Raw genomic sequence first — 15295 nt, forward strand, 5'->3', positions numbered from 1 at the left:
AAAACAAATAAAACGAGTCTACCCGCATACATTAAAAAATTGCATCAAAATAATTCCCCAAAAAGAAATTGTGTGCTGCTAAAAATTGACCATACTAAAACCCCTATAATTATCTAAATTTAAACTAAGTTAATATACAACAAGTCTTGTTAAATTCAAATAAAAGGTTCTATTCCAGCCAATGTCTTGGCTACATGTTACCCAAGAGTTTTGGAAAAAATAAACAAGTATGGATTATAAAGTAACCAACCCTGTGTAATAATGCTTAATGCCCTTTTAACAAAAATATCGTACATGAAAAATAATTAAAACGTTGGGTCTACCCGCATGCATTAAAAAAGATGTTTGCCTGAAAATAATTCATCAAGTAGAAATTATGTGCTGCTAAAAATAGATTATACTGAAAGCACTATAATTATCCAAATTTAAAAACTCAGTACATAACATGTCTTGTTGATTTCAAATGAATGGGTTCTACTCGAGCTAATGACTTAGATACATGTTACCCAAGGATTGGAAAAAGAGTGCAAATGAAAAAAACAACGGCAATTATTCGAGAAGAAAATTAGAAAAATACACGAAAAACCATAAATATTTCAAAGTAAATTTCAATTGCTAAGCCATGAGTATAATTAACGATTAGCTAATATATCACGCAAATGCTTCTTTTAGATAATTAAAAATAAATGTTAACTAAAAAAAATATACATTTTGAGTTACGGTTTGATCGTGACGCAAGTTTCTTTCTTTTACCTGCCAATAGCATATTATAATATAATCTTTTCAATTAATTCGAGATGAATAAACTAAATTAATATAAAAGTTAGCTTTACAAACCCCATAGTAGATTTTTTGAAAATCTACCTCTAATTTTGGGCAAACTACTAGATAATTTACTGGGACTAGTCTGAAACATACACAGATTTCTTTTCCGACTGACCAAATAATATTTTTTAATTTGTATAAGAAGTAACCAAAAATTCGAAAATACTTAGGATTTCAAAAAGGCCCGAGCCCCGATACCCTCTGCGCGGGTCCCTTGCCCCTGGAGCTGCGAATTCGTAGGGGTAGTACTAACTAGGGGTAGGGTAGTGTAAATCAGGGATACACAGAGTTTACAAGTATATTGTAAACCCAATCCCATGAATAGAATTTGTAAAAACAGAAAATACAATGGTGATCAATGGTTCTGCAGAAGCACGTACTCAGGTCTTTTGTTCTCGGGGTGGAAAGGGGTGAAGGAGATAACAAAAGAACAAATCTTTGTTTATAATTTGAATAAGATGTGCCCATAAACTCTGGAAAATTTATGATTTCGGGGGTATAAACCCCGAACCCTCACCCCCTGTATACGACCTTATGTCTCCGAACCTGCATTATTTGCTACACACTTTTCTCTCGCGTCACTGGTGTTCATGATTTTGCATAAGACGAAACACTTAGAGCAGCACCTTATCCAGGATTGTCGTTTGAAGGGGGTATCTTTTCGGGGCGAGGTTACAAAAAAATAAACAGCATCAAGAATTTGTCTTATACATGTGGTTTTTATGAGCAGAACAGTTTTCAGGGGAGGGGTTTCACCCCCCCCCCTGGATACGGTCTTGACCATTCGCAATGAAATTCTGCTAATGTTGGGAATTAGTTAGCGCTAATTTGAGCCAATCGGAAAAGTGGGAAAAATCTGATTGGCTCTAATTACCTCTAGCTAAACCTCGGTACAGTGGTGGATCCAGGGGAGGGGCGAGGGAGGTGCCCTCCTTAACGTAGTCTAAAGTAGTGTAATATACTTAAGTAACACAAGTTTGCGTTAATTAAACTTGCTCCTAACACAGGTTTATCGGATCAACCTATTTTGGTCCCCCCCCCCCCTAAAAGATCCTGGATCCGCCCCTGCCTCGGTATTGGTTAAATCTCAGTGTGAATGGGCCTTTACCGACGCTGTACTTGCATCCAGAGTTGGGTCCTCGAAATTTACCTTGTAGGAAATACCCCCCCCCCGTACAAGTCTGCATTAAACGTTTATGACTTTAAGGACTTTTGTGTGACATGACACCGTCAATTTTCAACTTCTTCTTGGAACTGATTGTAGTAACTTGTTTCCTAGCTTTGCAAAACTTCGAACAAGTATTCAATACTGTTATTGCCACAAAAAGTTTATCAAAAATAAACTTTGAAGAGACGAGGGCAATCCTGTCGACTTTTCAGCGTTGCTTCATGTTTCAAATAAGCACTTGAATGAATCTAGGAAATCAGATTATAAATGCTATGGAAATATTGAATGAAAAGTTGGAGGAAAAAAACAACCTAACTGCCGACTCTCAATCGACACTCGAGGGATTTTATATCTCATTAAAAAGGTTCAGCGACCTGCTTTAATTCCGTGTGCGGTCTTAGAACTATAAAATACAACTTGATTCAAAAACAAGTTTAATCTTTGACTTGTGTCAGGTCAATAAACCTCGGTTTCAAACACTGTTTGGATCAATTATAAGATCCGTCAATGAACTAAGTGGCAAGGATTAAAAAAACGATTTCGTGAAGTAAGTCGTAAATATGCAAACAAAACGTGTCTCCTGTAAACCTGCAATTCAATTCAGTTTCAAGTAGCATCGTGGAGCCATCAATGCGTACAAAGTGACTGGGATTTTGAAAAATACCTTTTTTATATTTTTATTGGAAGAAATTACACCCCCTTGATTTTGGAACGGTCTGATGTATCACCATTCAAAAAAAAATGATTGCTCCCGTACACTTTGGTGCCCCTCCTTGAGTAAGACTTTCAACCGTACAAATTTGTTGAATCCTAAAACACTTCTTCTGTTAAAGTTCCGAGTGGACTTGCTATTGTGTTGATGTTTGATGAGAAGTCATCTACAAGAGAAGTCATCTCTTGATGACTTGATGTTTGATGACAAGAGAAGTCATCTACAAGAGAAAAGGAGCTTAAGCCTCGTAGACGTACCTGAGTCCTAATTCAGCCTCTTCCTGCGATAAATTAATGTAAAGCTATATAAATCAAGTATCTATAATTGGCTATTTAATGGTTTAGTGTAGTTTTGGTACTTGTGCATTAAACGAACACACTAGAAAATTTGGATCTACAGATCAGACAATAACCGGTCTATTCTTGTCAGTGTTTGAAGAAAATAGATGGTATTTTAGCTGTGTTAGGTTAGGTATTTAATATAATGCGCTCTGTGCGGCCCCCTACCATAATTCTTTGATGTAGTTTTCATAATTTTGTTGCTAAAGTATCGTGTTTTCATCATAATTTGTTTATATTTCATTAGGATTAACCTAACTGCACTTCTCGTGTGTGTACCACATAATAGACAAGTACCGTAGTTGGTTTTTTATGTTAACGTTGGTTCTCGATGTTGTTGATGATGGGTGGTGTGGAGATCGATTGTCTTCGTGAGAACATTCACGTGAGCAGAACTTCTTGTTTACTGTTGTCTAGGCTTAGTTCAGTAACCTACAAATGATGTTAATTTGCTTGTTTTCCCAGTTAACAGGCCCCTGGGCCCGAGATTTTTTGGATGCAAGTTTTTATATTTCATTAATAAATGATTTGAGATCGGGTTTAGACCAGGGTAGCAACCTGTTGCACGAAAGTGCTATTTTAGCACTAAGTCAATTTTTTTACTATAGAATCGAAAATCGCTGTGTAGCACACAAATTTGGGCAAAAGTAGCACTTTAGGAACTGACAATGGTGGCAACCCTGAAATAAATCCTTTATAAAAAGGATATAGATAGTAACTAGACTTTGGCATGTGTGCGGTTATCCCTCTTGTATGACACGTCACATTGTTCTTCTTGTTCACAACATTTTTTCTTTTCCTTTAACAAGGAATTTCCATGTTTTCTATTCAAGAATAAAGCTATTTAACAATTCCCCCTCCGCTAAATAGGAATACAAATGCAATTAGTCACCATCACAAATGACAAAATGTTATCTTTTAACTTTTTTTCTAAGAGGATAAGAGGAATAGCACGTAAAAGGTATTACATTGTCAATCTTCCCCTATTTTAGCCCTCCACTTGTGTTTACATCTTATTGATATGCAAACTGGCTTTTTCAAAGCTTGAGGCTTAAAAGACCAAAAAAATTTAAGAAATGCCTTTGTTCCTAAAAGGGGGTTTAGCAGTCCCTTATAATGGGTAAACTTTTTCTTTGAAGAGAATTTCATTTTGTGATTATTCAATTTTAAATCGCCCTTCTTTTTATTTCTAAATTGGGTCTTAGAAAAAAATGAAAAGATGAAAAGGGCTATTGGTTCCCACACAACGTACACACTACACAGTTAGGGCTTTCAGGAGGGGAGGGGGTGAAAAGAAGTTTGAGGGAGGTTTTTCTAAAACTAGGCAGGTAGGCCTATGTATTTCCTGGAATGGAGGACAATTTAAAACTAAAACAAGCCCCCTCTTATAAGCCTCAGGCAGGGGGCTTAGGGGTAGCCCCACACCCCTAAACATCAGCATGGGTCCGATCATTTTCCACATTTTCTCAACATTATCTGTGGTAATCCAAAGATAATCTTGGGATTATCCCCTCCCTCTATTTCCAGGAATATTAGCCATTTAAGCTATACTAAAAGTGCAATAAATATGAAGATATGATAGATAACTATAGTAGTAGCATCAATTCACGAAAATACACTAGAATGGGGCAAAATGTAGTTGTCAAAATCTATAGAGGGGGGGAAATTGTATTGTTTCTTTAATTTTACATAAAAATAGTCATAAAGGCATTTTTTTTTAAATTGAAGGGGCGGGCAAATGCCCTACATCATCCTATTGTCGCCTCTGAGCTATAGCGTTCTCCTAAATTGCAGTTTTAAAATAAAATAACATGTTTCCAAGCCTTTACTACTAAATCATTTGATTATCACTGCTAAACGGATGGCCCAGAGTCAAAGTAAGCGATGAGAGGTAGGCTACTTATGAAGGACTTTGTTTTGGAGGAGAAGGGGATGAAGCTTCGAAAAAGTGCCAGAAATAGGCAAATTACAGGGGAAAATACTATTGAAGTAATAGGGGAAAATAAGACTATTGAAATAATATGGAAACATAAGAAATTAGCTTCATCGCCCAGAGCAATACATAAAAAGGCATATGCACTCAAAGCTAGTAACGTCTTTTTATGTTGCTTATAATTTGAAAGCAAATCAACACAGTGCTGAACTTAATCTAAATAAACTACCTTAATCTTATGAAAATTTAGCATTAAAACTCAGTGAAAGTTATTTTCTGTTTTTTTTTTGCCTCTTTTGTGCGTTTTCTGTAAGTAAATGAACCATAATTAATTGAATGGTATTTAGCTTAGCGCATAAACATATTATTTCTAAGAGTTTCCCCATATTTTCCCATATCTTCCATGTAATTCACCTGCTTTTTTCTATATGCCCAACCCCCTTCAAGGACGAACACAGGGGGGAGGGGACTTCGAGACCAGATCCCTATGAAATCGTGAATTTTTCCGAATTTTAGGGCACTACATGCTCAAATTATCAATGTCTCATTATTACATCCCTTCACCCCCCCCCCCAAAAAAAAAAATCCTGGATATGGACATGCCCAACACCCTCAAAATTTCTTCTTGCATAAATGTCATCCTTTTCACACATAGTTTGCCCATATTTTTCTACGACCAGAGGCAGATTTTTATCTTACACATACTCTGAATAAAACAAGAGATTCAGTGTGAAAACCAAAATGTTTCACAATATTGAACTTTAAAAAGAAGCCTTAGCAAAATCAAAAAGCACAAGTGACTGGCTATTCACAGTCATAGGTAATACCTTACATAACAAGCTTATATCATTCAAGGAAGAAACAGAAATACTCCGTGCTTAGTAATAAATTCAATCAGTTAAGAATAAGAATTGACGTCAAGCCAAACTATCGAATTATATTCAATGGTTTCTCGGAAATCCCGAGTATCGAAGGGGTTTTCAGATTCCATGTTGCCGTTATTCAAAAGCTTCAAAACAATGTTAAAATAAAGCCTATCCTTTTTTTGCGGCAATTTTGTAATAGAAAGTTACTGCGGCCTTTTACAAAAAGGGTCTAAGTCCACCTTTTCCTGAAAATTAGTTAAGCATATGGTTCAAAAGAACTCGAAGAGATCTATCAATTGGTCTATTTAAAATGGGCTTATCTCTTATTAGGACCAAGTTAAAAAAAATTTCAAACGGGCGTAAAAAAAGGGCGTACATGCCTTATCTTCATCGAAACGAACAATTTAGCAATTTGGACATATCCAGTAAATTCCGATGGAAGAGTTACCAAGGAATCAGTCTTTGAAGTTTCAACTTTCTTAAACTCTGATTTGTGAGAAAGATATTTTCATTGCGCGTTTTCATTTTCATTTTGCTCTCCTGTAGAATTAGGAAAAGTGGACTTATACCCTTTTGCCAAAACTCTACGGATTAGTGCCAGCTTAAATCTTTCGAAAATGTCTTAATAATTCTATATCAGAGTTTTAATTATTCTCAAGGGTGCAGAGGTTTTGCCTCACACAAGCACTTGGGGGATATCCAGCATCACTCTCCCCAAGCCCGACTGCTCTAATGCAAGGCTCCCATGGCGTCATCAAAGTTAATAAGTTTTTCGTGAAATTGCAAACCATGAATTGTGTCCCATTCACACAAGAATTTTACCTTTTTGACTCTACACTAATTTTTCATAGCAAATAACTGAATTAATCTTGAAAAAGTTGAATAAAGTTCAACTTAATTTCAGACAGCAATAAAGTCAACAAAGTTATGTGAGGAAAGTGGTTTATCAGCATTGGGGACAGCTTTATTAATTTTATTGACGCCATGGCAGCCCCCACATAATAATTTCCTACTAATACATCATTTATCTGCTCTTTTGACGGACGTGGCCCAGGGACAAATTTGCGGATTAGGTTTCTTCGAGCCAAAAACAAACATATGCACAACCGTTGCGCTCTGAGTTGCATTTAACATGACAGGACACTGGCACTGGAGAATTCTCGACTCGAAGACTCGAGAGGTCATCTGACTTTTTTCCAGTAAAGGATCTTCCCAGTGAAAAAGAGTATATAAGCCTTTGACTTTTGATTTTACCAGGAAGGTGTTCTGTAAGATCAATCTTACACGGATTCTCCCCCATCCCCTTGCCTACGTGCGTTGTATAGGCCGCTTGGTTGTACCAAAACAATCGTATCTTTTCTTCAATATTTTAAGCAGGAAGAAATCCTGCTAGCCTATGGACGTATTCAACAACCTGTCCTTACTTTGCAAAGACAGCTGCCAAAATTCACTCTTTGGACTCACTCCAATAGGCATATTAGCCATTCTACAAACATCACATTTGCTTTAAGCTTAAGAACAAGCTAATTTTTTAAATATTAATCAGAAACAGTTAAGCTCTACAATTGCCTAATACGTTTTACTCATACACAAGTTTGTTGTCTTTTTTTTTTATTTTTTTTTTTTTTTTTTAATTTTTTTTTTTAATTTAATGTTATTTTTTTAGCACGAATAACATTTTGAAAGGAGATGGTGAAGGCAAGCTTGTTTATATTTTGAGGTCTTCAACCATAACTACGGTTTTTGTCGTTGTAAACTAATTTGAGTTATGTTTTGAGAGGCGTCATGAAGTCTAGAAGTCTCACAATTTACTTTTGCTACCACAACAAGTTCTTAGGACATTCGTATCTTTTCCCTTCCATTTTAGTTTAATATAGCATCAACCAAAGATGATCCCCTTAGCTTAAAGCAGACGAATATTATTTCAGATTCTTGAGAGATCTGATGGACCCAAGAACGAGCGCAGGAACTTAAATCGGGGAACGGTTGAGGAAGGGCAAATTGAAAACAACCCCCCCAAAACAGACGAACTATGCGAGAAACAAAAGAAATTACGCAGAAAATCGTAAACATTGAAATTCCAGGATTAATGGGCCCCGGGGTTTCCCCACGCACGTGCCTGTTTGGATGCAGTTCTATGCTGTGCCATTGGAATTTACATTGGGGCAACAACGCTAACTTTACAAATGAAATGGGACATACAACAGTTAATGCAACAGTTTTTTTTCAATGAAATCACATTTTTGTTATGGGATTTTGTACATATCACTTCCACCTCAGAAGCTGCCTTTTTAAGCGACGCGTGTCCCTGGCTTTAAGAATGTCCTCCACGTGGATAAATACCAATATTTTAGGGCTTTTCAAGACTCAGATATTTGGACTTTTTGCTCTTTTTTGATAAGGAGGAGATATCTACCAAAAGAGGCTTGGATGAATCTTGAGAATTCTTTCATGGGCACACTCGCCTTTAAGGCTAAACACAGAGAAATGAAAAAATGAAAGCGGGATATTTGAAGATGCAAAATAAAAGAGCGATCAAACACCTATTTAGGAATTTATTTGCGGTGGAAAGAGGGTGCAAATTCGAAATAAGGCGAAAAATAAGTAAATTATATTAACAACATAAGAACTTAAAGGTTGGACCCTGGCGCCTGAATGGAAACAATCCTGAAGCCCCTAACCTACTCATGTTCATTTCCTGGATGGTATGTCCTGCAGTAGTAAACGGGGCCGTATCCAAGATTCTGTTCAAAGGGGTGTGTTACACAAAAAATCTTCATTACCAAGGCTGATTCTGCGAAATCACAGTTCTGATACTTTTGTACGAGGCGTTTTTGAAGGGGGGGGGAGCAAACAGGGTAACCCCCTGGAGACTAACCGGTTAATAAATAACAAATAGTTATTAAGCCAAAAAAAAAAAAAAAAAAAAAAAAAAAAAAAAAAAAAAAAAAAAAAAAACGCTAAGCACGAATAAGAACTAAGCAAAAATTTGCTTAGTTCTTTCGTCATTAGTTATCAGTCTATGGTGTCAAAAAAAGACGTAGGGATATATATTTACATTTCAAATTTGATCAAACCAAACACAAGACAAATAGGAATTAATGAAAAAATCTTCTTATTTAAGGGACTCTAAATCTTTAAAAGAAAAATTGCCTATGCTACTATATGTCTAGTAGAGGTTGATTTAAGGATACCTAATAGTAGCTCGTTATTACCAATAGTAACTAAATTTCCACTAAAAATGATAAATTGATAGCATCTAAAAAGAAAATGTCCCAATCCATCACCAAAAATATCACACAGTGGCAAGAGTTCTTAATCTAGTTTGAATATTAAGATCCTTCCAATTCATAGCAATAGATACAGGGGCTCTGTCTTCTCTTGCACTCGGGATAAAATCTTGATTAGTGTCCCCCTCCCCTGTCGCCCACAAAAATTTCAGGCCTAATTTTTAACAGAGTTTTCATTTATTAACAAAATTATTTTCGATTTATTATTTGATTAATAATTATTTTTATCTTATTATTTATATTTAGTTTTGATTAATTATTTTTTATATATTTTATTAATTAATTAGAAGTTTATTAGTTACTTTTATTTATCAACTGCACCCTTTAATTCAATTTAATAAAAATAAAACTTCAAAACAACAAAATGATTATAACCGCTAGATTATTTATTTGAAATTTTGCGCCCCTAAAACTTTTGCACCCAGGGCAACCACCTCTAAGTAGATGGTGGACTCACACCTGAATCCAAATTCTAATATACTAAATTGGTAATTGTGACGTAAAGTTATTTCTTCATTAAATAATATTTTTAATTATTTTAATTGATTAAAATTATTTTGAAAAGTAATATTTTTCTTTAATACTTCTATATCACTGCGACCATACAGGGTTTGCGAGTATACTACAAGATTTGGATATGTAAACAAATACTCGAAGTTTAACCCCAGTAGGGATATCTAGATATTTCTACTGTGATTTTAGCTTAGAAAAGAGCCTAGTGTCTTTCATGCATTATTTCCCACCTGGTCGCTTCGTGTAGAAGGGGTGGTGTTTCCTTTTTAAGAGTCGAGGCCGATCGGATTATCTCTCCAATACACTGCAGGCTATTTTTTGGCAGCACAACCATTTGTAGACGAAAATGAGATAATTTACTTAACAGGATGTATCAGTGAAACCTCTGCCCCACTAGCAGATGCACAATAATTTAAATCAAACAGTTCGTGATCACGTAGTGTTAGTAAGGGAGCGACTCAGCCCAATAGTTACCGAATTTGGGGAAAAGACTTATAAAAACATTCAAAATTTTCCACGGAGGGGGATTTCCGGCATGATTTGAAAAACAATTAGAAATTTAAGTCTTTTTCAAATGAAAGTGTGCCAAGAAAATTTTTCAGCCGGAATCGTTTGCAAGAAATTATCCGGGGGGAGCTTTCAGCGAGAATGAAATGGTCTAGGAGAATTTTTCCTGCCGGAGGAGGGGGGGGGTATTTCACGTGGTAGGAACTTTGCATGGAGGGATTTTCCGTGGGGGGGGGGAGGAATTTTCAATTGAGGCGGAGCCAGATTTCCCGACATTATTTAAAAAACGATCACAAATTAAATAAACAAAGTATTTTCAACTCAAAGTAAGGAGCAGCATCAAAACTTAAAACGAACAGAAATTATTACGTATATGGAGATGGTCCCCCTCTCAATGCCTCACTCTTTACACTAAAAGTTGAATTTTTGTCCCTATTCTTTAAGAGCGACTCCAGAAAGACAAGGGCCGTTTAATTAGAACAACAAGAAGCTATCGTTTTTAATACTAAAAAACTTCAGCGTGAAGGAGTTCTGAGGAGGGCAACCGCCCTCGTTAAGTTTTGATTTTGCTCCTTACTTTCATTTGAAAAACCTTGTTTTTTCACCTGAAAGGAGAAAAGAGCAATATTAAAACTTGAAATAAACATCAATTTTTCAATATATGAGGGGGGGCTTCTCCCTCCTCAGTCCTTCCCTTTTTTATACGAAAGATTGGTAGTACTGTATAAAAGTGATTCTTAAAGGGCCACAAAGTGATTCTTATTCCAATTAAAGGGCCACTGTGTTTCAGGAATAGTTTTTCTTCTTACTTCAAATTGTTGCTTTTTACTTTCAACTGAAAAAAAAACTTGTTTTTCAGTTCAATCAACAAGAACGGTTTTTAAACCCATTTTCATCTAAATGAATGATCAATTTGAAGGCAGCTGGATTTTTTTTCTTTGCAAAATAAACTTACCACTTGATCTAGAATCAAAACATATTCGGCAACTTTTCCATTCACTGTTTGGGGGCAGGTAGGTATTTGCAGAGGTATAAGCATTTGAAAGTTTTATTATTTATGCGTTTCGAAATTCTTACATCACAGTTTCTTTTTATGGAGAAGAAACAACTGAGTGATTGATGATTCCACGATAAATGTGTAGCTATTGAAGCAGATAAATTTTCAAAATATTTTAACTTTGAAATACTCTTCAGTTGCAAAAACTGAACAGTAAATTTTGACGCGGTTTTTGATTTAAAAAACGTCTACGTTATCAACGAAATAACCAAACAAGGCATTTCTTTTTATTCTTCACACAACATTTCGGCTTTTTTAAATTCTGATGGTAAAATCCTAGATCTGGGACTTGATGTCGAAAGTAATTGAGCAAGGAGAATTAAAAGGTACTTTTTAAGTAGCCGGGCAACACGCGAGAAGTGAAGTTTGGTTAAACAAAGAATGATAAAAATATAACAGTTTAGAAACAAATTTGGGCTATTTATTTGCACATTAGGGGGAGTGGGAGGCAAAGCATAGCATATATTAAATACGTAACCTAGCATAAGTACCTTTTTTTGCCCCTCTAACCCCAAAAAACTAGCTTAAATATTTTTCACTCAGTGAGCAATACCTCACTAGCCAGCGGAAACCTGTTTTTCATTAGCATCTTTGAGATTCTAATGCGGTTTTTCTCGCTTGCTGCTACTAAAAAAGTACCGAATTAAATTTTCGGGAAAAATCCGGAGCCTAAATTTTCCCGCCGGGAAGGTGTTATCAGACTCATATCTCGACTTCACACCATTTCTAAGGCTTGGAAAATTACAAAAGACAGGTCGAATCTGTTTTAACCTGGGGAAACCTCATTTTTCCATTAATTTCGTTTGTGTTTATTTTGGGTTTGGGAAATACAATTCGGTGTGTGTGTTCATTCAAAGGATGTTTTCTTCAAATTTAGTGTGCATTATTCCGGCTTCTTTTAAACCATACAAATCAGAACTTAAAAAAGATATGAGGCTCAAAACACTTTGCTTGGGCCTCGTTTGTGCTTTAGATTTAGATCTCGGAGTTTTTTGTTTTTTTTTACACAAAGTTTGTTTAAGTTCAAGTTCCTGTGTTGTTTTAAAATCACTTTTCTGTAAATAGGCAGCACAGCAGCAAACTGCACCTGGCACTTCACATCAGTTCAGTTTTTGTTAAGAAAAAAATCGCTCAGTGTATTTTGCGCCCCTAGGCCCGGCCTACTGCACCTATGCGTAAGTACTGACCAGTATACATTATTAAAGACCTCCCCAGAAGATAATTCAGGCTCTGGATCCATCCCAGAAAGTTTATTTAACCAGAGCAACTACATTTCAAAATAGCGTAAAGTTTGACCTATTTTGAAAGTCTACAACCCCTGGCCTCCACTCTTTCCTTATTAGCAATGCTTAAGAATGATGTGAGGCTAGGTAGGCTACGTCTATGTGAAGACCTTGGTATTCCTACATGAAGATTCCTCCACAGAAAGAAGCACTTTTGTAAAAAAAAAGAAAGTGGTACCATTCAACAACAATCTTTAGAAATATAATCTTCCATGATAATTACATGTCTGCCCCCCCACCCAGGCTAGACATGGTCATTGGGTATACACGAAAAAGGAAAACATGGTTTGAAATGGAAGAAACTTTGAAAATATTCTCGACAGAAATTGTTTGCGATTTTTTTTTACAGAAATGTTCTTGTCAAATTTTCAAATCAGGGACAAAGTGAACACACTACTCGATACCTTTCAATACTTTTTCCAAATATGATAATCTCACAAATGCACCCCCACCCCCAGATGGTCCCCTAAATGCCCTAGGATACAGGTTTGTAAGAAAACTTTTTACTTTTTGCAATATGCAGCATGTGTTTTTTTAATAACATTACCATGTTTACTTTCATCGTTATCTGCAATCATAAATTATTTGTAAATAATATTCAATAATAACCTAAAAATTTTTTAGAGTCATATTATAGGTCAAATGGTGGTCAATATATACGAAATCATATTATTGAGTTAGGACTAAAGTGAATACACCATTCGATGCCTTTTTTTATGCTGATTACGAATATAATAATCATTCCTATCGGAAATTCAAATTTAGGCCAGTTTTGAGCTCTTGAAAATTACAAAAAATAGGGTGTAAAAAGGCTAATATAGCGTGGAAAAAGGCTTAAAACCTTTGTTTTAAACTTAGTGTTTCATAATAAATATTTATTTTAATCCATAAGCACTGACTTTCCACGAGTAACTTGGATAATCACAAGTATATATGTTCCAAGAATTCATTTTCCAAATATTATGTATTTTTTCTTCCTTAACGCCGAATGTTCAAGAATGCGTTTTTGACAAACCGTCGAAAATATTAAAGGATTAGGTTAGGTTTGGTTAGGTTTAATATTTTCGACGTTTCGTCGAAAACGCATTCTTGAACATTCGGCGTTAAGGAAGAAAAAAATACATAATATTTGGAAAATGAATTTTTGGAACTTATATACTTGTGATTATCCAAGTTACTCATGGAAAGTCAGTGCTTGTGGATTAAAATAAGGATTTATTATGAAACAGTAAGTTTAAAACAAATGTTTTAAGCCTTTTTACACCCTATATTAGCCTTTTTACACCCTATTTTTTGTCATTTTCAAGAGCTCAAAGATGGCTTAAATTTTATAGGAATGATTTCTGATAGGAATGATTATTATATTCGTAATCAGCATAAAAAAAAGGCATCAAGTGGTGTATTGACTTTAGTCCTAACTCAATAATATGATTTGGTATAGCCTATATTGACCTAAATGGTTTTTGACGGGTCAAGGAACCCATTCACAAGAAAACAAATCATAGACAAATGGAAAAGAATAGGGTAAATTTTTCGCAGTTCATAGGCTATTACAGACTTACGAATAAAGTAAACATACCACTCGATGTCTTTTTTAATACTCTTTCCAAATATAATAATCATTTTAGTCACAAAAGAACTTTACCCCCACCCTTATATATACTAATTTAGGGTTAATATTTGCAAATTAGGGGGGGGGGGAGATAAAATTCATTTCTGATGCAAATGAGAGGTAAGTTTAAACTTTACCCCCACACCCGCTTATGTGCAAACATATAACCTGAATTGGCATATATAGGGGTGGGGTAATATTCATTTCCGACAAAAATGATAGTTATATTTGGAAAGAGCATAAAAAAAGGAATCAAATAGGCTAGCATGTTCTTCTTTTTGCTATGTCAAATGGAATCTGATGTCCTTCTCAGGAGGAATCCATGCAAGATTACCAGCACCTGTGTTAGCCTAGGCTAACTACAAATGGTAGCCTAACTTTAAAGACATAAACCTACTGTAATCAAACAATACAAAATTCACGACTTACCGTGTCTCTAGAAACAATTTCCTTTTTCTCAGGACTGGGAACACAGGGACTACCACCGGGCTGAAGGGCAGCATTTTGGGCATGGGATGCACACACTCCGTGGTACGCACCTTGGCACACTGCCAAAGAAGAAAAAGCATAAGTACTGCACAAACAACAACAACTTGGTTTACATGCACAAATTAATTCGCTGGGAGCTATGATCCGCTCGTTCCCACCGTTATTCAGCCGAGAAATTGAACTTAAACTGGCAGATCTAGGACGAACTTCATTTGCTTTCAATAAATAATTCTCTCCATCAGCAAGTTTTTTATTTAACTTTTTTTCTAAATCACCGTTATCCAAATTATTCAAACCCCCATCTTGATCAGTAATGATCACCAAGCCTTTATCAGAGGTCAATTTCACTGGTGCATAAATTTCGTCATTTTCATCACCGGGTTTACCAGAAGGAGATAGGGTAATGTACCCTAAACCGGGAGAGAAACCGGATGCCATATCATTGATAAGAGATACAGTTAATCCAACTTCGATACGAATCGGTTTGTCAGTCACTTTCTCGCCCAGTGTGGACGCAACCTCTTCGTCAGATGTGATATACATAACAAACACCACACTAAACACATAAATGATATAAATGTAAAACACTTTAGTAATCTAATCAGCTACGAGAACCTACCCCATCCATGTCTACTTGGTAACTAAATTCAGTGTTGCCGTGAGATTCGAGATTTCACAGCGCCGCGCTTTGAACTAAGAGAT

At 35.7% G+C, this 15295-nt stretch overlaps 1 protein-coding gene across 1 annotated transcript in view; it reads right to left on the minus strand.

Annotated features, from left to right (window-relative positions):
• Positions 1-15295, minus strand: part of Pi3K21B (phosphatidylinositol 3-kinase regulatory subunit alpha) — a 293295-nt gene that overhangs the window by 129526 nt on the left and 148474 nt on the right. Inside the window, exon 5 of the mRNA XM_089106583.1 lies at positions 14534-14652. Coding sequence (XP_088962709.1) covers positions 14534-14652 — 119 coding nt within the window. The remainder of the gene's footprint in view (positions 1-14533; positions 14653-15295) is intronic.

This window comes from Artemia sp. Qi Xiang Cuo, chromosome 21, assembly GCF_049724085.1.
Source record: "Artemia sp. Qi Xiang Cuo chromosome 21, ASM4972408v1, whole genome shotgun sequence".
NCBI lineage: Eukaryota > Metazoa > Arthropoda > Branchiopoda > Anostraca > Artemiidae > Artemia > Artemia sp. Qi Xiang Cuo.